The sequence below is a fragment of the Podarcis liolepis genome, assembly GCF_965112155.1.
Source record: "Podarcis liolepis genome assembly, chromosome: 17".
NCBI lineage: Eukaryota > Metazoa > Chordata > Lepidosauria > Squamata > Lacertidae > Podarcis > Podarcis liolepis.
This window is the reverse complement of record NC_139571.1, coordinates 21,021,967-21,048,562: the sequence shown is the minus strand read 5'-3', so window position 1 is coordinate 21,048,562 and position 26,596 is coordinate 21,021,967. Positions and strand designations below refer to the sequence as shown.

General features: G+C 45.8%; 1 protein-coding gene across 2 annotated transcripts in view; it reads left to right on the top strand.

Moving 5' to 3' along the window:
* The first annotated feature begins 5,079 nt into the window (after nucleotides 1-5,079).
* The window catches only part of SVEP1 (sushi, von Willebrand factor type A, EGF and pentraxin domain containing 1), a 127,606-nt gene continuing 106,089 nt past the window's right edge, over nucleotides 5,080-26,596 (top strand). The window contains exons 1-3 of one of the 2 annotated variants that reach the window (XM_083482096.1): nucleotides 5,080-5,970; nucleotides 20,067-20,322; nucleotides 23,547-23,723. In XM_083482096.1, the coding sequence (XP_083338222.1) occupies nucleotides 5,458-5,970; nucleotides 20,067-20,322; nucleotides 23,547-23,723 (946 nt within the window). In that variant the 5' untranslated portion in view covers nucleotides 5,080-5,457. The remainder of the gene's footprint in view (nucleotides 5,971-20,066; nucleotides 20,323-23,546; nucleotides 23,724-26,596) is intronic. The other variant, XM_083482095.1, reaches the window with a different exon arrangement.

Below are 26,596 nucleotides of genomic sequence, written 5' to 3'. Positions count from 1 at the left end.
GTTGTGACGTTAACATATGAGAGTGCTGGAGGTGAAATAGTTAAACAAGTTACCCAATCAAAACCCAGGGGGGTGGAGTCAGAGGGACTATAAAACCAGTTCTGGGAGGGGTGAAGGGAGGAGTTTGTAGGCAGTTGGGTGGTTGGTTGGAGTGGGAGTGAATGGGGATAGAGTCTGTGGGGAGGTTGAGTTACTGTAGCGAAATAAGCTGAGTCAGGAACAGTTAGGAGCTGGGAAGACAAGTAAATATCTGAGAGGTGGTTTAGTGAGAGAGAGCAAGTAGCGGAAGTTTTAGGTCTGGATAGGCACCCCATGTTTGTAATTGACCGATACCGTTTATGAAACCACACGCTTGTTAAACTGCAATAAATAAACAGAAGTTTATGTTCCAATTTAAACCTGTCTGGACTCACTATTGTACCAGGTAGGGCCTGGGTGGTGGCAGCGAGAAATAAAGTGGTGGCACAGGGATCAATAGACTGTGAAATGTCCGGGGACCCTGTGTGATCGCCACACCAGTAACCAGTGCAATTGCTACAATATCGACATTACATATTCAGACCTCCTGTCTCCCACCAACATTTAGATGGCAAACATTTTGTACCAGTTGAACATGCAGTGCACTGTAGTAGCCTAGTCTGGATCTTATTAGCACATGAGTAACTGAAGCAAGTTATACTTAAAGAGCAAAATGGGCACATGGATGAAGGATACAGAGGTAAAGGTAAAGGATCCCTGGATGGTTAAGTGCAGTCAAAGGCAACTATGGGGTTGTGGCACTCATCTCTGCTTTCAGGCTGAAGGTGCCAGCGTTTGTCCTCAGACAGCTTTCTGGGTCATGTGGCCAGCATGATGAAACTGCTTGTGGTGCAACGGGACACCGTGGCAGAAAACAGAGTGCACAGAAACGCCGTTTACCTTCCCGCTGCAGTGATACCTATTTATCTACTTGCGCTGGTGTGCTTTCGAACTGCTAGGTTGGCAGGAGCTGGGACAGAGCAATGGGAGCTCACCCCGTCGCACGGATTCGACCCGTCGACCTTCTGATCAGCAAGCCCAAGAGGCTCCTTCCACCGACAGCTTACCTCCTTGCTAACTTCTGGTATTGCAGCGCAGCTACAGGAAAAGTGACTTCATTGGACAGTGAGCAATAAAGTAAGTCATGGGAAAGTTAAGGGCTCATTCCCTCATCACTCATTCCCCACTTTCAATGTGAACAGGGTAGATTTACAAACACAAAGATCTGCATCTTTGGGTATACCACCCATGCTGAACTAATGTAAATCACCGGAGTGTTGTTTGAAATAGTGATCAACAGGGCTATCGGCACATTTTCAAACACCGTCAAGAAGAAGGCCAGGCACACAAATTCCTCCCTTAAAAAAAGCAACATTTCTCCCTCATCTCTTTTAACTGCCTTGGCGTTTTCTTTGTTTCCAAGCCATGCCTTTGTGACACTGAAGTTGACAATCTTAGCGGAATTCCTCCTTCCTTAATCCTCCGGAATCATGCGTTCTGTTTTGCAATTGAATCTATTTTTAAAGGATAAATTGCCTTTGCCCTAACTAATCATGCATATACATATAAATTATATTTTGTCTTACGGCCCACTGAGCCATCAACCTTTTGACACACAGAGTCCTATTGGGCTGAAAAGGGAAGAACTGGATGTGCGATGACAGTAGGATCAACGGGGCGAGAATCCGTCACTCGGCAAAATGTGAATTTTCATTAATCTCTGTATGAGGAGGATTAATGTATAATTGTCTCCTAGATTTTTCAGCTTTGCACATGTGCGGAGGTTGCTGAGATTAAAATAAACTGCCGCATTTTCACAGTTAGCGGTTCTCAGCACTAGAACTGTCACGTCCTGACAGTAAGCGGTTTCAGAACATGTAGTTACAATGAGCGAAAATGTTTAATAATGTCGTAGGGCAACATGTATTTCATCTGGCTAATAAAATGGCCTAGTCAACTGGGAACTCCTGAACAACCTCTGCAAAAATGCAGTTGTAGAAAAGCATCTTAAGGATGAATACAGATGATAGCTTTTCAGAGACCTGGAGGCTATATTGTACAGCAGCCATTGTCTGTAGAAGAAAACATTGATTTCTCTGTGTGTGTATGTCTCATGCCATCCTCATAGGGCTTGCACAGGTTTTCTTAATTCATTAAGCAGGAAAAAAAGTCCAGAGGCTTGATCAGTAAGTACTCTGGCAACAGACATGTGCATTTTGGTGTGATGTTCACTGCTGCCTATGAGTGCCCAGGTATGGGATGTGGGTGGCACTGTGGTCTAAACCACTGAGCCTCTTGGGCTTGCTGATCAGAAGGTCGGTGGTTCGAATCCCCGCAGTTGGGTGAGCTATCGTTGCTGTCCAAGCTCCTGCCAACCTAGCAGTTCGAAAGCACACCAGTGCAAGTAGATAAATAGGTACCATTGCAGTGGGAAGGTAAACAGCATTTCCATGCACTCTGGTTCTCATCACGGTGTTCCATTGCTCCAGAAGCGATTTAGTCATGCTGGCCACATGACCCGGAAAAGCTGTCTGCAGACAAATGCCAGCTTCCTTGGCCTGAAACTGAAATGAGTGCCGCAACCCCATAGTCACCTTTGACTGGACTTAATCATCCAGGGGTCCTTTACCTTCTCCCCCCCCCCTTTTTCTTTTTCTTTTAGCACATATACTGCATATCCCTGCATATACTTTTAGGTAAGATTAAACGTTTTACTGGTTTAGAATGTGTAAAAGGATGGAGACATACCAACAAACACGCCTTTAAAAGAAAAGAAATATTTTATACAGAAATTATCTAGACCCAAAGCTACTTACAATCTGGTCCAGTCAATTTTTCCATTCTATCATATGTCTGAGACTAAAGAAAGAGGCTACGTTTAGGCCAAGCTTTCCTTCCAATCAAATTCTTTCCCTCACTGCATATACCAGCCTTAGCCTTTGGGCTGAGACTTACAGGCCAAAACATCTGGAGGGCAGTAGGTTAAGGAAGATGGATAAACAAGTTATCACTGAGAAATCAGTCAAGTAGTATCTCCACCCCCGTCGTCCAGCCTGGACACTGGACACTGGACACTGAAGCCCAGCTCCAAGGGCCTTTTGGTGGTTCCCTCACTGCAAGCAGTGAAGGTAGCTTCAGGGAACAGGGAACCAGACAGAGGGTCTTCTTGGTAGTGGCACCCACCCTGTGGAACACCCTCCCATCAGATGTCAAGGAAATAAACAACTACAGTCAAACCTTGGTTTCCAAATGCTTCCATTTTGGAATGTTTCATCTCCCAAACGCCACAAACCCGGAAGTAAGTGTTCCGGTTTTTGAAAGTTTTTCAGAAGCTGAGTGTCCGACGCGGCTTCTGCTTGAGTGCAGGAAGCTCCTGCAGCCAATCAGAAGCCATGCCTCAGTTGTCGAACATTTCGGATGCCGAACGGGCTTCTGGAACGGAGTATGTTCGACAACCAAGGTTTGACTGTATCTGCCTTTTAGAAAACAGCTGAAGGTACAGTGGTATCTTGGGTTAAGAACTTAATTCGTTCTGGAGGTCCATTCTTAATCTGAAACTGTTCTTAACCTGAAGCACCACTTTAGCTAATGGGGCCTCCTGCTGCCACCATGCGATTTCTGTTCTCATCCTGAAACAAAGTTCTTTACCCGAGGTACTATTTCATCTCGCTTTACTGGCCAAGGGAGCCGGAGTACAGCTTCCGGGTCATGTGGCCAGCATGACTAAGCCGCTTCGGGCGAACCAGAGCAGCGCACGGAAACGCTGTTTACCTTCCCGCCGGAGCGGTACCTATTTATCTCCTTGCCCTTTGATGTGCTTTTGAACTGCTAGGTTGGCAGGAGCAGGGACCGAGCAAAGGGAGCTCACCCCATCGCGGGGATTCGAACCGCCGACCTTCTGATCAGAAAGTCCTAGGCTCTGTGGTTTAACCCACAGCGCCACCCGCGTTCCTTAAGGAAAGTAATAGTCCCACTCTATTCTGCCTTGGTCAGACCACACCTGGAATACTGTGTCCATTTATATGGGCACCACAATTGAAGAAGGATGTTGACAAGCTGGAAAGTGTGCAGATGAGGGCAACCAAGATGATCGAGGGCCTTATGAGGAACGGTCGAAGGAGCTGGGTATGTTTAGCCTGGAAAAGAGGAGATAGGAGAACCATCTTCAAATATCACACAGAAGAGGGAGCAAGCTTGTTTTCTCCTGCTGTGGTGGGTAGGACTCAAACCCATGGCTTCAAGTTACAAGAGAGGAGATTCTGACTAAACACCAGGAAGAATTTTCTGACAGTAAGGGCTGTTTGACAGTGGAACGGACTCCCTCGGGAAGTTGTGAACTCTCCTTCCTTGGAGGGTTTTAAGCAGAGATTGGATGGCCATCTGACCTGGATGCTGTAGCTGAGATTCCTGCCTTGTTTGGGGTTGGACTAAATGAGCATCAGGGGTCCCTTCCAACTCTATGATTTGACGATTCCTTGGAGGTTTTCAAGGAGACGTTGGCTGGCCATCTGTCCTGGATGCAGTGGCGTAGCATGGGTTGTCAGCACCCGGGGCAAGGCAAGTAATTTGCACCCCCTAACCCGTGGATTTGCGCCCCCTAACCCTAACCCCCAGATGTTGCGCCCGGTGCAGCCACCCCCCTGCACCCCCCACGCTACGCCACTGCATGGATGCTTTAGCCGAGATTCCTGCCTTGCAGGGGGGAATTGGACTAGACTGTTCCAACTCTACAATCCAATGTTCTGGGACTTGCCTTCCTTTGAAATAAGGGACCTGGGAAAACACTGGGCGAGATAGGAGGCTTCCTGGAAGCGGGAGGTGGCGTCCCCCCCCTTCAGCCAAGCACACACTCCCCCCCCCCAACCGGCCACCCCCCCCCTCCCGGGTCTCCCGCTGCGCCTGCTGCTACAAAGTGTTTCCAATTACCGTGGCACTCGTGGTATCTGGATGCATCCCTCGAGCCCGGCATCCTCTCGCCGCCCCTCTCTCCCTCCCTCCCTCCCCTCCGTCCGGCGCTGCCTGCCAGACATATGGGATCAATCAGAGCTTAAGCCTCGGTGCCGATGTGTTTGCGCCGCCGGGAATGTTGACAGCCTGGCAGACACCGACGGCGCTCGGGTGACAAGGAATCCGGAGTCAGCCGCGACTTGAGCGAAGGGGAGGAGCAGGAGGAGGACGGAGCTTCCTCTCTCTTTCTCGCCGGTGCCCCCTTCTTCCTCCTTTTCAGAAACACGTCGGGGAAGGGCTTGAGGGACGGCAGCGCTTTCCTTCTTCCTCGCAGTCAGAGGCTAGACGCCGCAGCCGAGCGCCCCCAGAGCTCGCTATCTCTCCACGTGCGCTCTCCAAAAAGAAAGGGCTTCGCGCGCGAGAGGGGAGAAGCTCGAGGGGGCGTCCGGCGCGCGCAGCTGGGGGGAGGCGATCCGAGTTGGACCCGGGGGGATGTGGCCCCTGCTGGCAGTGTACTTGTGGGGCGGCGCGTCGCTGGTGTGGGGCTGGGCGCCGCCGCAGCCGCTCAGCCTCTCCCGCCCCGTCGACTTGAGCTCCCTGGCTGCGCGCTCGGTGTTGCCCTCGCCAGCGACGACGGAGGGCAAAGTGGAGAAGCTGGGCCGGGCTTTCAAGCGACAAGTGCGGCGCCTGAGGGAGCGGAGCGGGCGCCTGGAGCTGGTCTTCCTCGTGGACGAGTCGTCGAGCGTGGGCCAAGCCAACTTCCGCAGCGAGCTGCGCTTCGTCAAGAAGTTGCTGTCCGACTTCCCCGTGGTGCCCACGGCCACGCGCGTCGCCCTCGTCACCTTCTCGTCCAAGAACAACGTGGTGCCGAGAGTCGACTACATCTCGCCCGCGACGGCGCGGGCTCGGCAGCAGCACAAATGCGCCTTGCTTGGCAGGGAGATCCCGGCCATCGGCTACCGAGGGGGCGGCACCTACACCAAGGGCGCCTTCCAGCAAGCGGCGGTGAGTGGCGGGCGTAACGTCGGAACGCGCAGGGTGGGTGCCAACGTGGTGCCCTCCAGCAGGGAGGGCGACTTGAATGTAATGTTAGGGGGCAGGTAAGCCCCGTCCTTTGGGAAAGATGGAGGGCACAATCAGAAGGGGACGACAGAGGGCGAGATGGTTGGACAGTGTTCTCGAAGCTACCAGCCTGAGGTTGACCAAACTGCGGGAGGCAGTGGAAGACAGGAGTGCCTGGCATGCTCTGGTCCAGGGGGTCACGAAGAGCTGGGCAAAACTAAACTACTAAACAATAACAAGCCCCGTCCTGCGTAATCGATCACATGTCCGGCACACCACACCATTTGAATGGCAATGCCCATAATTTATTTAATATACATTTTTTGGCCCCATCAAAGATTTCACTGGGGGGCCCAGAGATGCCAACTTGAATGAAATATTGGGGGGGGACCCAAGTAAGCCCCGCCAGCATTCTTGACATTCTTTGAATGGCGATACCTGGTGCTTTTCCGCCCAGCGGGTACTCAATGGTACCCAGGACTGGCACCTCCTTTTTTGTTGTTAGAAAAAGTGTGGCACCTATTTTTCTAGAAAAATAGCACTGCCGGTGCCCATCAACTTGGGGGAAGAAGGGAGTCCTCAAATGTTTTAGGGGCGGCGAAGAGACCTTGGCTCCTTGGAGTTAGATGTTCTGCTCAAAGACAAAGCATCTGCACTGCAGGCAGAAGAGTCCAGGGTCAGTCCCTGGCATCTCCAGTGCAGATAGCTCAGCTGGTGGAGAATGAGATTCTTCTTCTCAGGGTCATCGAATCAGGGAACTGTAGAGTTGGAAGGGACCACAAGGATCATCTATTCTAGCCCAAAACCCTGCAATGCAGGAAACCTTTGCTCAGAGTGGGGCTCAAGGCCGGATTTAGGTTTGATGAGGCCCTAAGCTACCAAAGGTAATGGGGCCCTTTATATGTCCAGCTGTCCTTTGTCAACAACAAATTGTTGCTGTTTTTTTTTTTTGTGTTGAATGTGTGCTATATGGTAATTTATGGACCTAATAGGTATCTCAAGCCATTTGCCGTGCAACCAGCCCATGCAGAATGTAGGCAGCCTATATATAAAAGGTAAAGGGACCCTTGACCATTAGGTCCAGTTGCAGATGACTCTGGGGTTGTGGCGCTCATCTCACTTTACTGGCCAAGGGAACCGGCGTACAGCTTCCAAGTCATGTGACCATCAGGACTTCTGGCGAACCAGAGCAGCGTACGGAAATGCTGTTTACCTTCCCAACGGAGCGGTACCTATTTATCTGCTTGTACTTTGACGTGCTTTCGAACTGCTAGGTTGGCAGGAGCAGGGTCCAAGCAATGGGCGCTCACCCCATTGCGGAGATTCAAACCGCCGACCTTCTGATCGGCAAGTCCTAGGCTCTGTGGTTTTACCCACAGCGCCACCCGCGTCCACCCTATGAAGTGAGCAAACCTGAGATATTTTAGGGAGCAGGCTAGCAGACGGGGCCCATGACTTACATCATAGGAGCCTACACAACAGAAAACACTTTTGCTGTATGTAGGCTTTTGTTTTATTTGTCTTTTATTTTGGAAATGTGCATCCAGGGGTTTTTTTGCCTTTAATTTTTTTTGGGGGGCCCCAAGAGAGTGGGGCCCTAAAGCTATAACTTGCTTAGCTTATACAGTGGTACCTTGGGTTACATACGCTTCAGGTTACAGACTCCGCTAAGCCAGAAATAGTACCTCGGGTTAAGAACTTTGCTTCAGGATGAGAACAGAAATTGCGCGGCAGCGGCGCGGCAGCAGCAGGAGGCCCCATTAGCTAAAGTGGTGCTTCAGGTTAAGAACAGTTTCAGGTTAAGAACAGACCTCCAGAACGAATTAAGTACTTAACCCGAGGTACCACTGTACATAAATCCGGGACTGGTGGGGCTCAAACCCACGCCCCTTAGATTAAGAGTCTCAGACTCTACTGACTGAGCTAGGGTCGAGGGTAGGTAGGACAATGAGATTGGGTAGGCCAATGGTCTTATTCTGTACAAGGCAGCTCCCTATATTTCTAAAGGGGTTAGAGCACAAGACTCTTAAGCTCAGAGTTGTGTGTTTGAGACGCACATTGGACAAAAGATTCCTGCATTGCAGGAGGGGTGGAATACAGTGGTGCCCCGCAAGACGAATGCCTCGCAAGACGGAAAACTCGCTAGACGAAAGAGTTTTCCGTTTTGGAGGTGCTTCGCAAAACGAATCTCCTATGGGCTTGCTTCGCAAGACAAAAATGTCTTGCGAGTTCCTGCGGGGTTTTTTTTCCTTCCCCCCTTTTTCTAAGCCGCTAAGCCGCTTATCAGCTGATCCGATAAGCCGCTAAAAGCCGCTAATAGCGCTAATCCGCTAATCCGTCAATGGGCTTGCTTCGCAAGACGAAAAAACCGCTAGACGAAGAGAATCACAGAACGGATTCTTTTCGTCTTGCGAGGCACCACTGTACATGACCCTCATGCATAGGAGACAGCCCTTAGGGGCCGAGGTCCCTTTGCCCCCCCCCCCATAAAATATTTGGGGGGGGCAAAGTTGATGGACATTCAAATGGTGAGCATGTGCTACATTATGTGATTAATTTTGTGGGGCGGGTCTTACCTTTACGTTCCCTCCACATAAAGATTTTTATAGGGATACATTAAATTTGACAAAAGTAAGTCTAGTTCTCTGATGCTTGCATTATGGGCTCCCACAAGACCTTCAAAAATCTTGAATTTCGAATTTTTTTGAAGTTGAGTCCCAGCGATTTCCAAATTTGGGACATGGATCTTCAAAATGTGCATGCCACAAAATCTGAGCAACATGCACTCCAGGAATTATGTATATTACCTTCATTCGATATTTGTGGTGGCGACTGGTATTGAACATACAGCTCACTCTTACACTACTTAAGCCTTTTAGCAGGCAAAGCCGAGTTGTTTGCAGAAGGTACCCGAGTAACAGCAATGAGTTTTGAACAAAATGTTTGTGTCGTTGAAATTTGCTGACTTCTAATGGGAAACACTGTTACCTCCAAAATAAATACTTTCATCACACATAGACAAATAAACACATCTACACTACCAAACACCTATGTAGCTTTGATATGTACATAAAGTTGTAGTGTCACATGCAATTTCAGGGTGAAACTAGGCTCCCCCCCCCCAGGTCAAAGACCCAGTGTGGCACCCGCCTTGCGCATTTGCATACACACGAACACAGGATGGGGGCCTCAATGGCGGCCCTCTGGAGGCTTCACCTGGGCAAAAAACGACTAGCTGTCTTCCCGCCTCTCCGCCCCTGGTAGCTAGGGCACTGATGTGGGGCTGGGTGATATCAGCTTTTCAACACCACAATGTATCGCCACCCAAACATTGTGATATAGAGGTAAAGGTAAATGGACCCCTGACCGTTACGTCTAGTCGTGACCGACTGTGGGGTTGCGGCGCTCATCTCACTTTATTGGCCGAGCCAGCATACAGCTTCCAGGTCATGTGGCCAGCAGGACGAAGCTGCTTCTGGCGAACCAGAGCAGCGCACGGAAACACCGTTTACCTTCCCGCCGGAGCGGTACCTATTTATCTACTTGCACTTTGACACGCTTTCAAACTGCTATGTTGGCAGGAGCAGGGACCGAGCAATGGGAGCTCACCCCATCGTGGGGATTCGAACCGCCTACCTTCTGATCGGCAAGTCCTAGGCTCTGTGGTTTAACCCACAGTGCCCCCCGCGTCCCTTGGTTCAAATGCCAATTCACCCTCTTGATATACAGTGGTTCTCGAACATAATTTGTTCTGGAAGTCTGTTCAACTTCCGAAATGTTCGAAAACCAAGGCGCAGCTTCTGATTGGCTGCAGGAGCTTCCTGCATGCAAGTGGAAGCTGTGTCAGATGTTCGGCTTCCGAAAAGCGTTCGAAAACCGGAATACCTACTTCCGGGTTTTCGGCATCCAGGAGCCGATTTGTTCGGCAGCTAAGCTGTTTGAGAACCAAGGTTCCACTGTATAGTGTTACATTGCAATGTTGAAAAATGGAGGGAGGAAAAACATGCATCGAGCCTGGGGCCATGAGGTGCTGGGGTGAAAGCACCTCTGCTCCCTTGGTGGGGGCAGGGGTGCTTTCACCCCATTCCCTCATGGGTAAGGGATACTAATGGGATACTGAGTAAGGCATACTAATGAAGCCCCCTTCCACACTTGCTTACATCTTATCCTCCACTAAGGAATGCTCCAAGGTTTTGTTGTTGTTGTTTATATTTTATGAAGTTTCCATTTTACAATACAGTGGTACGTCGGGTTACATACGCTTCAGGTTACAGACTCCGCTAAGCCAGAAATAGTACCTCGGGTTAAGAACTTTGCTTCAGGATGAGAACAGAAATCGGGCTCCGGCGGCGCGGCGGCAGCAGGAGGCCCCATTAGCTAAAGTGGTGCTTCAGGTTAAGAACAGTTTCAGGTTAAGAACGGACCTCCGGAATGAATTAAGTATTTAACCCGAGGTACCACTGTATATAAATACTTCCTCATTTTTCACAATTAACTTTTGCTCATATGAGCTTGTCAACTCCCCCCCCCCCTCCATCTAATGGTTACCTTAATTCAGGCATGTCCAAAGTCCTTTTCGGGGGCCTAATCTCGCTTGGCGGTCAGTTTATTGGCAGTTTATTTCCTAAAACAAAGGTCAACAACCGTGGTTGGCCCTTTGGTCGGTCCTCACGGCCCTTCACTTCATCAAATCTGTCCTTTTTGGAAAAAAGTTTGGACACCACTGTAATTCTTTACTTTGCCATCACAGTTGTGTTTCTTCCTATTTACAATACACCATTTCACATTTTAAAAAGAATATGTAAAGAGCCATCATCATTACAAGTATTCTTAAGCCAGTCCTGCCAGTGTTTTTAATTGTTTGCAGTTGTTCTTTCAAATATTGTATAAATTTACCCCAGTCTTTTTGGAAAGCTTGATCACGCTGGTTTCAGATTTTCCCAGTCAGCTTCGCCAGCTCTGCATATTCCATCCTCTTCGTCTTCCACTCAACAGTTGTTGGTAGTTACTGTTGCTTCTACTTCTGGGCTAATAAAGTCCTGGCTGCGCCAAGGGGTTGTTTTTTTGGGAGGGGGGGGGTTAAGAAAATGATTCCCAGGATTATCAACACTGAATGAATAGGAATTGGTTCAAACATTCAGATCATGAAATTACATCGATACATATTTAGGACAGCATCTAACTCGTTTTTTGAGCCTCAATGTTGTCAAATTGTCATTTTCACCATAGTAATGAGAGTTACCTGTTTTAGCATGCAATATTATTTCTATGTTTATATGCATTTCTCTTGCCTAACGCGTTAACAGCTGTAATAATTCAACACACGTTAACCACTTGCTAAGAGCCTTTATTTATTGAGGAAAGCTACGATCACATGTACTACAGTCAAACCTCGGTTGTCAAACGTAATCCATTCCGGAAGACCGTTCAACTTCTGAAACGTTCGACAACCAAAAACTGAAGCCTCAATAGAATAGAGAAACTCAAAACGGAAGCCACGTAGCATGTTCGGCTTCCGAAAACCGTTCAAAAACCACAGCAGTTACTTCTGGGTTTTCAGCGCTCGGGAGCCGAAACGTTCCAAAATGGAGGCGTTTGAGAACCGAGGTTTGACTGTAACCATTTTCCTGACATCTTGTGGCACCTTAAAGAATAACAAATTCATTATGGTATATGCTTTTGTGGCCTGGAACCTACTTCATCACATATAATATATACACAGTGTATATCATAGAAGATCTCTGGGAATCTGCATGGCATTTGTCATGTGGTAAAGTGGAATGTGGCAGCTTTTATTTAAGAAATGACTCTTTAGGTATTTGTATAACGCCAGTGTGGTATAGTGGTTAAGAGTGATAGACTCGTAATCTGGGGAACCGGGTTCGCGTCTCTGCTCCTCCACCTGCAGCTGCTGGGTGACCTTGGGCCAGTCACACTTCTTTCAAGTCTCTCAAGTCTCTCAGCCTCACTCACCTCACAGAGTGTTTGTTGTGGGGGAGGAAGGGAAAGGGGAATGTTAGCCACTTTGAGACTCCTTAAAGGGAGTGAAAGGCGGGATATCAAATCCAAACTCTTCTTCTTCTTCTTCTTCTTTCATGTAACATCCCAAGGTGGCTCACAACATAAAACATACAACAATCCACTAAGTAGGTGAAGAAATTGAATCAGGGTTCAGTAGGAATCTTTATACTGTTCTGTCATCTCAAAAGTATAAGGTAAAGCTAAGGCTTCTATATTTGCTCTGTGAGACAGAAATTATTCACAGTCTCTTGCTTGGGGGCATTAAAATTATCTTATTTTTATGCTGCAACTTAATCACGGTCCTTTAAAAAAAATTCCTCTGTAACATGTCCTACACAAATACATTTATTATTAAAGACGTGCATAAAATATAGGGCAAAGTTAAATACTTTCATGTCTCACTAAAATCAGTGGAGCTTAACCTAGCTGCGTATCCCACACACTTAACTGGGAGCAAGTCCCATAGAACTCAGAGGGGCTTACTTCTGGGTAAACATGGATTGCGCTGTTGCTTAATGTTGCCTGGATCAGGTCCAGGGAGTTTTGTATGAAAAAGGTAAAAAAAAAAATTGTTTATGTTAACGTAGGAACTTTTTTTTAATTTAAGCAGGAATAAGTAAGAGGTAATTAATGTTTTTTATAATTTATGTTTGCATGATGCATTTCCCAATTCAAATATATATTATTATTTATTAAATTTGTATACCATCCTGTACCTGCAGGTCTTAGGGTGGTTCAAATATAAAAATCATCATTTGCTTGAATATAGATTTACTTGTAAAATGTCTTCCTTACTTTCTACCTTAACACTAACCAAATTTGCAAGTAAATCCACAAATTTCAGGTGGATATGGCTGCCATCAAATGCGAGCTTAGTAGGGAGTCAGTCCTGTTGAGGTCTGTGGGGTTTAATTCTACGTGAATATGCTCAGTCGTGCTGCACAAGAGCATTTATGACACCACTATCTTGTCTGCTTATTTCTCTTATGCTGTAATTCTGTGCACACTTTTCTGGGAGTAAGCCACACACTGAAAACTGTGCTCCTTACTTCTGAGTGAAATTGCATAGGATTCTGCTGCTTGTATTCACATACAGTTCAAAATGGTCCAATGCCACCAATACAGCTCGGCAATTCTTGATGCAAAGGAGTGCATGCAATTCATGAAGTGGCTAAGTGGCTAACTTTTAAAATAAAAACACCCCCCCCCAAAAAAAGTTTTTTTGAAGACTGAGACATTTATTATGACATAAGGCTATATGGACGTGGGTGGCGCTGTGGGTTAAACCACAGAGCCTAGGACTTGCTGATCAGAAGGTTGGTGGTTCAAATCCCCGCGATGGGGTGAGCTCCCGTTGCTCGGTCCCTGCTCCTGCCAACCTAGCAGTTCAAAAGCACGGCAAAGTGCAAGTAGATAAATAGGTACTGCTCTGGCAGGAAGGTAAACAGCGTTTCAGTGCGCTGCTCTGGTTCGCCCGAAGCGGCTTAGTCATGCTGGCCACATGACCGTGAGGTGTACACCGGCTGTACACTGGCTCCCTCTGCCAATAAAGCGAGATGAGCGCCGCAACCCCAGAGTCTGCCACGACTGGACCTAATGGTCAGGGGTCCCTTTACCTTTAAGGCTATATCACAATAAATTTGTCAGTTTCCATTGCTTTAACATTCCGTCTTCGTAACTGCAGCAGACTTAACCCACTTATTCCTCTGGAATTATTTTTCAGTAACCTTTGTTTCTTTGGGATTTTCCGCTGGTTTTTAGGAGCAAAGGGTAATTCATTCTTCATAGAACTACGTTGACGTATCAGCATATCAGAAAGCATCTTCCAGGGTACCAGAGACAGCAACCCGAGCATCCACTGTATATCATTGATCTTGTTCAATGCTCGGTGTATCTAAATAGGTTTCAAATCCAGTTAGGAATATCCCAAGTGTTCTTTGCCCAGTGTGGTAAGGAGCAAGAAATTGGTTTTAAACCATGTGGTATATTATCATAAGGTATAGTATTATCTCTAGGATATTTTGCCACAGATTCTTTTTAAATTCATTTTAGTTAGCATTTCACAAATTCCATTTCAATAATCACACAGAACATCGGTATAAACATCAGCAATTGGAGTACAACATCTTTAGAGCTAGATAGAGCTTTAGCAGTAGAACAGTATCTCCAGAGGTATATACCGTATTTTTTGCACCATAACACTCACTTTTTTCCTCCTAAAAAGTAAGGGGAAATGTTTGTGCGTGTTATGGAGGGAATGCCTACGGGTGGCATGCCTACGGATTTTCCTCCTCTAAAAACTACGGGCGTGTTATGGTCGAGTGCGTGTTATAGAGCGAAAAATATGGTAATCTACTCATTTCATCCTGACACCCATGGTCATAAATCTCTCAAAAAGAGAACTTGGAGGAATTGCCACTGATTTCAGTGTCACAAAGTTCAACACACTGGCCCAAATCCAAGACAGGTTAGTCTCACTAAAGCCCCATTGAAATTAATGGGGCAGAAACTAGCTGCAACTAAGCTGGCCTGTTGAATTCAGTGGAACATAAGTATAAGTGATTTGGACCACTATTTATTTTAAATGTGATTTGTTAGCATGATACAGTTCCTCCCAACATAATCCATTGATCCTCTAAAATGAGGGTGCTAGAATCACCATCTTCTCGTAATGAAGTATTGTGTGCTGTAAATTGACTCAGCCAGATGTAATTGGTTCTCTCTTGATATTTAATATATCTCGTCCATTTTCTAAGGGGCTCTTACCTTGTGAATTTTCTTGCCAGACAAATTGCAACTTGGAGATACAAACAGTACTGTCCTGTCCTGGTAGGGATTATAGAAGACTTCTATTATGTTGAAATGCCATTACTGGAATGAATAGAGGAACTTGCACTTCAATGTAACAACCACCTTTTTTCTCTTCTTGTGAGCTATTATGCCACTGTCCTCTATTTTTAAACACTATTGTATTACACCTATGCTCCTTGTGTTTCCTTTGTGATACTTCTCCTTTACTGACTTTAATTATTCACCCATGTTCACTTGCTTCCCCAAATTTAAAAATAATTATTTCATTATGTTTGCACAAAAAGACTCAAATCCTTTTTTCCAAGAGGCTCTCCGAAATATACCCGAAATCTTTATGGAAGTGCATTATGGACTATTGAGATGTAAACTGTTGTTCCTCTGGAACAAAAGGACAACTGGTGTGGTAGGAGCTCTGGAGTATTGTAGACGTAACCCATTGACTTATGGTCCAAAGGCCACAAATCAATCTAAGCCCCATTGAATTTAAAGGAGCTTTCTCTCAGAAAAGTGGTCATAGGAGATCTACAAGTCTTCTGACTAGAAATGAATAGAATTCTGCTGCAGAAGGTCTTATTCCTGGCCTTCAAAGTTTAGAACGCATATTCTACGTTTTATGGATGTCTTGCATTTTATAAAGCTGAGTCAACCAGTTTGAATAGCCCCTGATAGTCACTCACCCAAGATTGAGCAGTAGCTTTGTGGATGAATGGAGCTTTCAACCCAGACTTCCTGGGCCAAGTCCAACATTCCGTCCACTACACTGCATGTCCGCCTGGGGTAATGCCAATACAGTAGTGCTATGTTTAAGGTGATAATACATTAGGGCTGGTCAATATTTGGTTTTTAGCATTCGTGATATATCACCAGCTGAACTGAAATAAGGATGGAGCTATGGAGAGCCATGGTTTTTCCTGTATTGTAATTTTTGCTGGCACCTGCTCTTTGATCTTAGCTGAAATCAACAATATAAAGTTATTCCATCCAGAAGTTAGAAGGAAGGACAAGCTTTTGGCCGTCTTGACTACCCAAGTTCAATACAGTGGTACCCTGGTTCTCAAACTTAATCTGTTCGGGAAGTCCGTTCCAAAACCAAAGCATTCCAAAACCAAGGCATGCTTTCCCATAGAAAGTAATGCAAAATGGATCAATCTGTTCCAGACTTTTAAAAACAACCCCTCAAACATCAATTTAACATGAATTTTACTATCTAACGAGACCCTTGTTCCATAAAATGAAAGTGATAAACAAGGTACTGCAGTCACACAGTCAATCAATCGGTAGCTGAACTGGGTTCCACAGTCACAAAAACAAAACAAAAAAGCCACAAAAACACAAACACAAAATAAATATCAAAAACAGACTGACCTCAGCGGAACTCTCAAAATGGAAGTGTGGCACTCAAATCAGAAGTGTAACACTCAAAACGGAGCACGTTCAGCTTCCGAAAATAGTTCGCAAACTGGAACGCATACTTCCGGGTTTGCAGTGTTTGGGTTTCAAGTTGTTTGAGTACCAAGGTGTTTGAGAACCAGGGTACCACTGTATTTGTAAGGTAGAACAAAGGAGATGAAAATTAAATGTAAATGAGTATTCAGGTTAGTCACTGCTCTGTGATTTATGATACAGTTACAGCCTAGTTTTCTGTGCTTAGTTATCCACCTTTGCTTTAAAATACAATTTTAATTTGAAGACTCCTTGGTGTTGCTCTTTCAAGAGATCTCTTGCTAGAGATCAAGAATAGCCACTGAGTTGTTTTATCTCCTGCTCTCTGGGACGTGCAATTACTCCTTGTGATAGAAGAAACAAAGGCAGTCATATTACTGTTGCTGGCTGTGCTGAAGGAAGGAATGCAATTAGTTATCTTTACTTAGCGGTGCGAGAAAGAAAAATAGCTGAGTTTTTCCTAGTGGAGTGAAGAAAAACATTTACTGAAAAAGCAGACTTTGAACTGACAGGTTAATCAATTACAAAGTGTTAAGGGACCTAATTGCACGGTTAATTCTACGAGAGTTTAAGGAATTTTTTACAACCACTTTGGACCAGATCTCAAACTTTGCTTCAGCATTTTACTCTCTAAGATTTTGGGGAAATATTCACCCTAAATTCTTCTACCGTGGAGTGTGTTTTCTTCCAGTTGTAAGAGATCGAATACATAGCCAGATAAACTCAAAAATATATTAGTAATTGTATTATCTTGCATATGCTTGTTATCTCACTGGATTCAGGTACAAAAATACTTTGTCCCACATTGCCACAATGTAAATATATTCATTGTGTTAACCAGAGCCACTCTAATGTGGGTCCTTAGTTACTGTGGACATGTAAATAAACGTTTCTTCCCCTTGGAACATTCCTTCACACCAAACACATTTCATGTTGCTGACATGTCCTTGGAAAAATTACATGAAATTTAAGGGAAGGGGTGTGTGAAATTATGGTTGATCTTCTCAACAGGAGAAAAAAAAAGGGGGTTGGTAAACCTGTGGCCTTCTAGATGTTGTTTAAAAAAATGTATTGTTTTAATTAAAAAACGAAAGAAAGAAACTCCATATAAGGGTAACAACAGGAAGATTTAAAGGAACTATTGGAAACTCAAGGCAGTAGAGACATAAGATGATCAGAGCCCCACCGAACTTGAAGCATGGGAAGTCCCAATAAAAATTTATAATTTGGCAGAATATTCGGACTATATGATATGTATTTGTATAATTTGGAATATTTAATGTGATTTGATTGGATTGTTAAAATGGAAAATTTAATAAAAATTATTTTAAAAAAAGAAAAGAAAGAAACACCATATAAAGTATAGACGCCGTTCAGGTTTATTGGCAAAGGTAGGACTTTCTGGTATAAGAAAAAGGAGTAATTAGGAACATATTCTAATATTCTGTACTTCTAGTACAATATGAAGATTAGCAGAGGTTCGTCACACCCTAAGGTCTTGCTTGTGTTTTATGTGTTTTGGACATAGTAGTTTCAGCTGTGATATTGCAATGCTTGGAATGAAACCACAGTCTCTTGTTTTCCTTTGACACCCCCCACCCCACCCCCACCCACCTTGTGGGTCCATTGTTTGGAGCCAATGGAGGCCAGCCAGGACCGTCTGACTCTGAGGCAGCTGGGGCTATATTGGAATTTTCAGCTGAGGAAGCAGCAAAACATGTGAACATGACCTGAAAGTTTAAAAATGCAGGGCATATATATAATCTCTGTTGTTTATGAGAGGCATAATTAGGCCCAATGACGAGGTTGCCCACAGGTGACTCCTAAATGAACTTCTGGGCAAAACTTAGGATAAAGAGAAATCTTGTGTATCAGAATTTCAGGGGGCCATAGATTGTGTGGGGCTAAAACAGAGGAGTAGAACTTATGTTTTAACCTGGTTCTGTCCTCCCAAAGCAAAAGGTGGCCTGTTTCTTAGAGCAGAAGGTGATAAATTATTCTGTTTCTCATCAAATTTTCTCCCCACGTTCCGACTCGCTATTTCCTTTCTCTGCAGCTGAGCAGCATCCCATAAAATGACCTCCAGTGGGGGGGGGAGCATTTGTGTGTGTGGCCCTCCTCAGATGCTCCTTCTGTAGGAAGGACGCTGGTGACGCTGTGGTCTAAACCACTGAGCCTCTTGGACTTGCTGATTGGAAGTTTGGCAGTTCGAATCCCCATGACGGGGTGAGCTCCCATTGCTCTGTCCCAGCTCCTGCCAACCTAGCAGTTCAAAAGCATACCAGTGCAAGTAGATAAATAGGTACCACTGCGGTGGGAAGGTAAACAGCGGTTCCGTGCACTCTGGTTTCCATCACGGTGTTCCATTGCGCCAGAAGCGGTTTAGTCCTGCTGGCCACATGACTTGGAAAGCTGTCTGTGGACAAACGCCGGCTCCCTTGGCCTGAAAAGCGAGATGAGCGCCTCAACCCCATAGTCCCCTTTGACTGGACTTAACCATCCAGGGGTCCTTTACCTTTACCTTTTTTCCTCTGTGTAAAACCAGTATACAAGGGGAGAGAGTAGGAATGAGCAACCTAGCTCAGTCACCCTCCATGAGTTGGAGAACAAACTTCTGAAGCAGGAGGGAACTCATGAAAGCTCTGTGCATTGTTTAGATATGGGTTCTGAATACTGTAGGAAGCCTCCACAACCACAGGAGCGTGCCCCCCCCCACTTCAGAGGTTTGCACTGCAACTCTCTGTGCTCATGTTTTGGCTTTACACATAAGTAGACCTCCTGAAGAGGGCTTGTATGGTCCCCAAATGTTTTCCTACATATACACAAATCACAGTTATATTGCATCAATTTGTCCTTTTATGGATAGCTCAGTTGGTCAGAGCATGGTGTTGATAATGCCTAAGGTTGCAAGTTTGATCCCCGTGACGGACAGCTGCATCTTCCTGCATTTCAGGGGGCTGGACTAGATGATCCTCAGGGGTCCCTTCCAACCCTACAGTTCTATGATTCTGCCCCATAATGCAGTGCATTTGTTCAGAGAACAGATCTAATTCAGCTGGCATCAGCAACATTCACTCAACTTCACTTGATACTTCACCAAGCTAATCTAGTGTGATGCTCTTATGCCATCTAATCTAATATTTCAAATCAGAGTTTTTTAAGTACTGATAAAAAAATATTTGCAATTTCAGCTAGTGGTGAATGTCAGATCATTGTGTCTGGGTTTGCTTTTTTACAAAAGTGGGTGACTTCTCATTATAAGAAACTGCCTGTAAGGATAAAAAAATTCCTTCCAGTAGCACCTTAAAGACCAACTAAGTTAGTTCTTGGTATGAGCTTTCGTGTGCATGCACACTTCTTCAGATACACTGAAACAGAAGTTGCCAGATCCTTCTATATAGTGAGAAGGTGGGGAGGGGTATTACTCAGAAGGGTGGTGGGAATGGGAGATTGGCAGATGGCTGAGATGAGCCTGTTGACGACTCTTAACGGCTGGTTGATAGCATCTGTATTGTGCTATAATAGCATCTGTATTAAGGCCGAATATAAGTGTGTGAACTGTGAGTCAGTAGTACTTGGCATTTTAACCACACTGGCTGCTGAAAGCTTGTTGATCTTACAGTCTTAATGCTGGGTGGTCCTTCAAAATCTGCAGTTAAACAGCGTAACTAAAGGGAGTGCCCCCCTGGCTGAAAAGACCATGAGTAGGTCATCAGTTTGCTTGCACTTGGCCTTGAGATGTTATCCCACCCCCTTTCTTCCAGCAAATACTGCTTCACTCCCGTGCAAATGCTTCCAAGGTGATATTACTTATTACCGACGGCTATTCCAATGGAGGAGACCCCAGGCCCATTGCAGCGTCCTTGCGTGAATTTGGAGTCGAGATCTTCACGTTCGGGATATGGCAAGGCAACATCCGGGAGCTGAACGACATGGCGTCTCACCCGAAGGAAGAACATTGCTACTTGCTTCATAGTTTCGCAGAGTTTGAAGCTCTGGCTCGCAGAGCCCTCCACGAAGGTACTTGCCTCCCAGTTGAATTTTGATAAAATGGAACACATTCCACTCCATGTAGAATACTTTCATGGCATTCAGAAATATTGTCATCGCACTGAACTTCTGCCATTTATTTGAATTCTACATTAATCAGGAAATCCTGATCAAATAGTTGATCAACTGAAAATTCAGGCGCTGAAGGAAACCATCCTTTTAGATACACAAATGGAATAATGCTAAACCCAAACATACAGAAAACAAGCGTGAGGCCTGTGAATGCCATGATACACATTCGGAGCATAAGATTCACCTTAACTCTGGGGTGGCTAGCTCTTTTTTTGGGTCAGAAAATTAAGCACCCCTCTGAGGACCACATGCCAGCAATGGGTGTGGCCAGTTCACATTTATGCACGTGTAGAAGCCACTTGCCAGATGAAGTGAAGCTGCTATGATACCTCCCAGGCAGGTGGGTCGCTGTTGCTTACTAGGAGGGGGAAGGAGTGGGGCATGAGGGGCTGGGGAGGTTGATGTAGTGCAAAGATGCTGGTAGGGACACCAAATTGTCTCTGCTAGTGCATTTATATGCCACCTGCACTCTTTCCGAGCACAATTCAAAGTTATAATAATTATAATTCAAAACAACGACATCTGTACAGTGCTCACAAAACCAAATACTCTGGGTGGTATACTAAATGCCCATACGTCAGGAGCTGGGGACAACTGATGCAATCCTAGTTGCATGTCGAGGTCCCCAACCCACCCCATAAATAACACACAATTGACACATAATTTTTGTTTAAGGTTTTTGGCATAATTTTGGCCACAACCTTATTAAAATACATGAAATGTGAGTGGTTACTTAGGCACTGGTTGCAACTATCTGACCCCGCACGGGGACAGACTGACATTCATAAGCCTGTGAAGTCAGAAAGGGAAAACATTTTGGGGAGAGAGACAGCCCTCACCTCTCCCCAAATGCTCCCAGGGGCTCTTGCATGGCCCTAGCCCCTTGCCAGGGGTTCGGACAAGAGCATGGTGAGCCCCTGGATTCCTTTAATGGAATACCATTGCAGCAGCAGCATTGGAGGGGCAGGCACAGCCAATCCATGCCCCTCCACCAACCAAACCATAAACCAATGCCTAACCGCAACCTTACAAGTTGTGACAATTTGCTACGCAGTAGGCAAAAGCCAAATGGCTCCAGCCAATCAGCCAAATGGACAAAATTCCTACCGGGCCCCTGCCCCAAAGCAGACGACCCCATGGCAGGCATAGCAAGGTCAGATGCAAAAAACCGCCCTAAAATTAGGGAGGGTGGGCGAACAGAGGAAGCTCAACGCTGCACGCAGGGCATACAAAGACTATGGCTGTCAATCACAAAATGGCAACATATCAATCTCCCCAGCAACAAGAAGGACTCAATAAAAATGGTGGCCAACCCTCTTTTCCTGCCCAGCAACAGTGGGTGTCCATGAAGGAGAACACGCTTTGCTCCTCCTCCACACGTTTCTTTCTACGTATAGAATCATAGAATTGTAGAGTTAGGACGGCCATCTAGCCCAACCCCTGCAGTCCATGACATGAGCATCTGCACAAGGCTCGAATTCAAGCCTTTGGGTGCTTTTGGAATCACACAGTCTTGAAATACATTTTATAAAAACAAACACCAAGGCTCTTGGGATTTCCTCTCCGACCACCGAAATCATTATTAAGTCACAACAAATGTTTAGAGCACTGCCTCTGACGTTCCTGTTGGGCCACTTGACTATAAAGGGCTTTATCTGATTAACTTGGTAAGATATTCAGAGGGGTGACTCTTTGACTTCCTGTGCAAATTCAAACACTTCATGAATAGTCCATGGACTACTTCAACCTGTGAATGTTATTAAGTACTTTACAATGTACTGTCTGCCAGGAAAATAATTGCTCTTTGATAAGCTGATATCAAAGTTGATCACACCTTCTAAGAATCAGGCAGTGCTTTCTAAATAATGCTTTGAAACACGAAGCATCTTAAATTGAATCAGTTTTGCAAATTGTCAAACCAGACACCCCTAAGAGCCTCAGAATAAGTTTGTGAGTCGAGGACTGGCCACCCAATTGAGGATAAGAAAGACACAAGGATGCAGTATATTAGGTTAATGGGCTAAAAAAAGGCCACAACTTTATTGATTACAGCATGTGAGTGGTATTGGCTTAGGCACTGGATAAAAAGAACGGAGCGTGACTCCACCCCCTCAGGAAGGGGGGAGTCTATTAAGGGGTAATCACCAGTAGGAGGAGCTTGTTGATGCAAATACAACTGAAAGATCCCCCTGATGTCACCGGGGGTCGTGCCATGGCCTTAGCCACCAGCAAGGGCGTCGGACAGGATCCACGACTGCCAGATTCCTTTAATGGAATACCCATAAAGTGGAGGGGTAGGCGATGGCCACACCCTGCCCTCCAATACACAAACATATTCCAATGCCTAACCGCCAATACCTGAAAAGTTGTGACGATTTGCTGTGAGATAGGCGAGAAACCAAGTGGCTGGTACCAATTTGCCAATTGGATAAAAATTCCTACCAGGCCCCTTGGACAACCAAGGCAACCAACCACAAGTGCAACCATATATGAGCGGCTAAACCCCGCCCCCTCAGCTTCCACCCGATTGGTTGGCTGCCAGGGGGCGTGGCACGGCAGCTGGGTCAGCTGACACAGGGGGCCTGAACATCCCCTGCCAACACAGGAAACGGCTCCCGCTCACAACCCCTCCCCTCTGGAAGGAGGAGAGGCTATCTAGAAAGGAGGTGTCATAATTTTATACACCAGCATATGGTGCAACCAAGAACAATTATATTTCTGCTCTGTTCTTCTGCAGCTTTTATTTAATTGAGTCTCATGTAGAAGAATTATCCAGTGAGTCGGGTCCTTATAAATCAGCATACAGTTGTAGGTGCTTAAGGGCAGAGGAGGAAATGTATGAATGGATCGTTTCTGCATCACTGGGGAACCAATGAGCTCTTCTCCCCAACCTGCCGCCCAATTTCTCCTTTGTAGCCAATGAAATATTTGCCTCATTAAGAGTTGAGCAAAGAATGTGGATGACATTCAAAACAAATCCTTCTGGTTCGTTTCAGGTTTTGCACCCCAAGTTAAAATGTTCCTGATTAAAAAACTATTTTCGCCATAGTTATGAGTATTATCTCTTAACTCGCTTGTTTGTTTGGAACCCTGTTTCCTTCCCAACTCATCCTCTGTTACAGATTTGCCTTCTGGTAGCTACATCCAAGAAGACATATCTTACTGTTCCTACCTTTGCGACGGGGGCGAAAGCTGCTGCGATATCATGGCAAGCTGCAAATGTGGCACCCACACGGGCCAGTTTGAGTGCATCTGTGAAAAAGGATACTATGGCAAAGGGCTGCAACATGAATGTACAGGTCAGTCTCTGTTTTCTTCTTCTTGGTTGCGAATATGACTACGGATATAAGCATGGATTGAGGTGGCCTCTTCTGTTTTGCCAAACCCTTTTGAGCAGGCATCCACAAACTCGGCCCTCCAGCTGTTTTGGGACTACAACTCCCATCATCCCTAGGTAACGGGACCAGTGGTCAGGGATGATGGGAACTGTAGTCCCAAAACAGCCAGAGGGTCAAGTTTGGGGATGCCTGCTTTTGAAGTTTCAGAGGGGTCTTCTCCACCCAATAGTATGGGCAGCCCACCGTTTATGCAGCAGTTACTTTCCAAGGGCACCGCGCACATCATTGAAATCATGTATAATTGAAACCCATTGAAGAAGCCTGCAAACACCCTGTTCCACCCCACCCTGCCCCCCTTTCACCCTCTTAGTGACATTTCAGTGATGTCTTTATGACATTTCCAGGTCACTTCCGACTTTAGTGCCATGTAGCGCCAATATCGAATGCATATAACAAACAGAATGAATGGCCTTATCAGCTGTTCGTGTCCAAGGGGTGACGTAAAAGGACTGAGCTTAAAGAGGTTGTTTTAATAAATTCCCCACCTTCTCAGTGCAAAATTCACTAGTAAACTGGCTGTTTGACTGACGGGCACACTGAGAGCCAGTGTGGTGTAGTGGTTAAGAGCGGTAGTCTCGTAATCTGGGGAACCGGGTTCGCGTCTCCACATGCAGCTGCTGGGTGACCTTGGGCTAGTCACACTTCTCTGAAGTCTCTCAACCTCACTCACCTCAAAGAGTGCTTGTGGTGGGGGAGGAAGGGAAAGAAGATTGTTAGCCGCTTTGAGACTCCTGAAGGGGAGTGAAAGGCGGGATATCAAATCCAAACTCCTCCTCTTCTTCTTCTTCTTCTTCTTCTCCTTCTTCTTCTTCTTCTTCTCCTTCTTCTCCTTCTCCTTCTCCTTCTCCTTCTTCTCCTTCTCCTTCTTCTCCTCCTTCTTCTTCTTCTTCCAGCTTCAGAAGCAAAGGCTGCTTAAAAGACCAGAGACCATCTTGGCTGTGAGTCCTGGGAAACCCAGCCAGATGGGAGGGAAATTATTATTATTATTATTATTATTATTATTATTATTATTATTATTATTATTATCTCTGCCTTGCAGGCCTTTTTCCACCTGGCCTAGGAGGACAGGTGGATGGCTGAACAGATTCATGGGCTGTGGCATTATTTAGGGTGTTTTGTCGTTGTTACTGATATTCATCCATTATTTTTAGATCTTACTATAATTTATGTGGAAATCGTTCCATTGGGTTGCGTACTTTCCGATGCATTTATTTCCTGTTTGCGCATTTTATGTTTGTTAATTACATAAATCTTTTCATGCTTTAATCCGCCACAAGCATGGTTTTGACTATGGAAAGGTGATATACAAATAAAACAATGGTGGTGATGTGTTTGACTCAGCCCTGCACCTGTTGCTCAACTGCAACCTCCATCATCCCAGGACGTTGCTAGGTCTGGTGCTCTAGTTATCTCTCGCTTAGACTACTGCAATGCACTCTATGTGGGGCTACCTTTGAAGGTGACCCAGAAACTACAACTAATCCAGAATGCGGCAGCTAGACTGGTGACTGGGAGCAGCCGCCGAGACCACATAACACCGGTCTTGAAAGACCTACATTGGCTCCCAGTATGTTTCCGAGCACAATTCACAGTGCTGGTGCTGACCTTTAAAGTCCTAAATGGCCTCGGCTCACTATACCTTAAGGAGTGTCTCCACCCCCATCATTCAACCCAGACACTGAGGTCCCGCGCCGAGGGCCTTCTGGCAGTTCCCTTGCTGCAAGAAGCCAAGTTACAGGGAACCAGGCAGAGGGCCTTCTCGGTGGTGGCACCCGCCCTGTGGAATGCCCTCCCACCAGCTGTCAAAGAGAACAACAACTACCAGACTTTTACAAGACATCTGAAGGCAGCCCTGTTTAGGGAAGCTTTTAATGTTTAATAGACTATTGTATTTTAATATTTTGTTGGAAGCTGTTCAGAGTGGCTGGGGAAACCCAGCCAGATGGCCAGGTATAAATAAATTATTATTATTATTATTATTATTATTATTATTATTAGGGTTGCAGTTCATCAACATCTGGTGGGCCAAAGGTTCCCCACATCTGAGTCAAAATGATTAGGTTGCTGCAGGTGTGACTGCAATCATTCTGAACCATTGTTGGTCAAACTAGACAACACCAGGTTAGAAGGGCAATCCCACTTGCACAACAACCTTCTGCTTGCACGAACCATTTTTACTTCAGCCCCTTGCATATACCAAAATCTATTCTGGAAGGTTGGAAGTCCTGTTGTATCTACTGGTGTGATGTTGGATCTTGCCCAGCATTTACTGGGTTATAAGACTGGCGCTGAGGGTTAAACCACAGAGCCTAGGACTTGCCGATCAGAAGGTCGGCGGTTCGAATTCCCGCGACAGGGTGAGCTCCCGTTGCTCAGTCCCTGCTCCTGCCAACCTAGCAGTTCGAAAGCATGTCAAAGTGCAAGTAGATAAATAGGTACCGCTCCGGCGGGAAGGTAAACGGCGTTTCCGGGTGCTGCTCTGGTTCGCCAGAAGCGGCTTAGTTATGCTGGCCACATGACCCGGAAGCTGTACGCCGGCTCCCTCGGCCAATAAAGTGAGATGAGTGCCGCAATCCCAGAGTCGGTTACAACTGGGCCTAACAGTCAGGGGTCCCTTTACCTTTTTAAGACTCGCTATGATCCAAAGTCAAAAGCCTGGAGGAAAGCCAGGTTCAATTAAGGAGATAACGAGGCAGGTTGGTGGTGGAACTAACTGGAAGAAGACCAGGGAAGGATATGAACAATTTGGAGTTCATATTGTGCTACAATCCAAC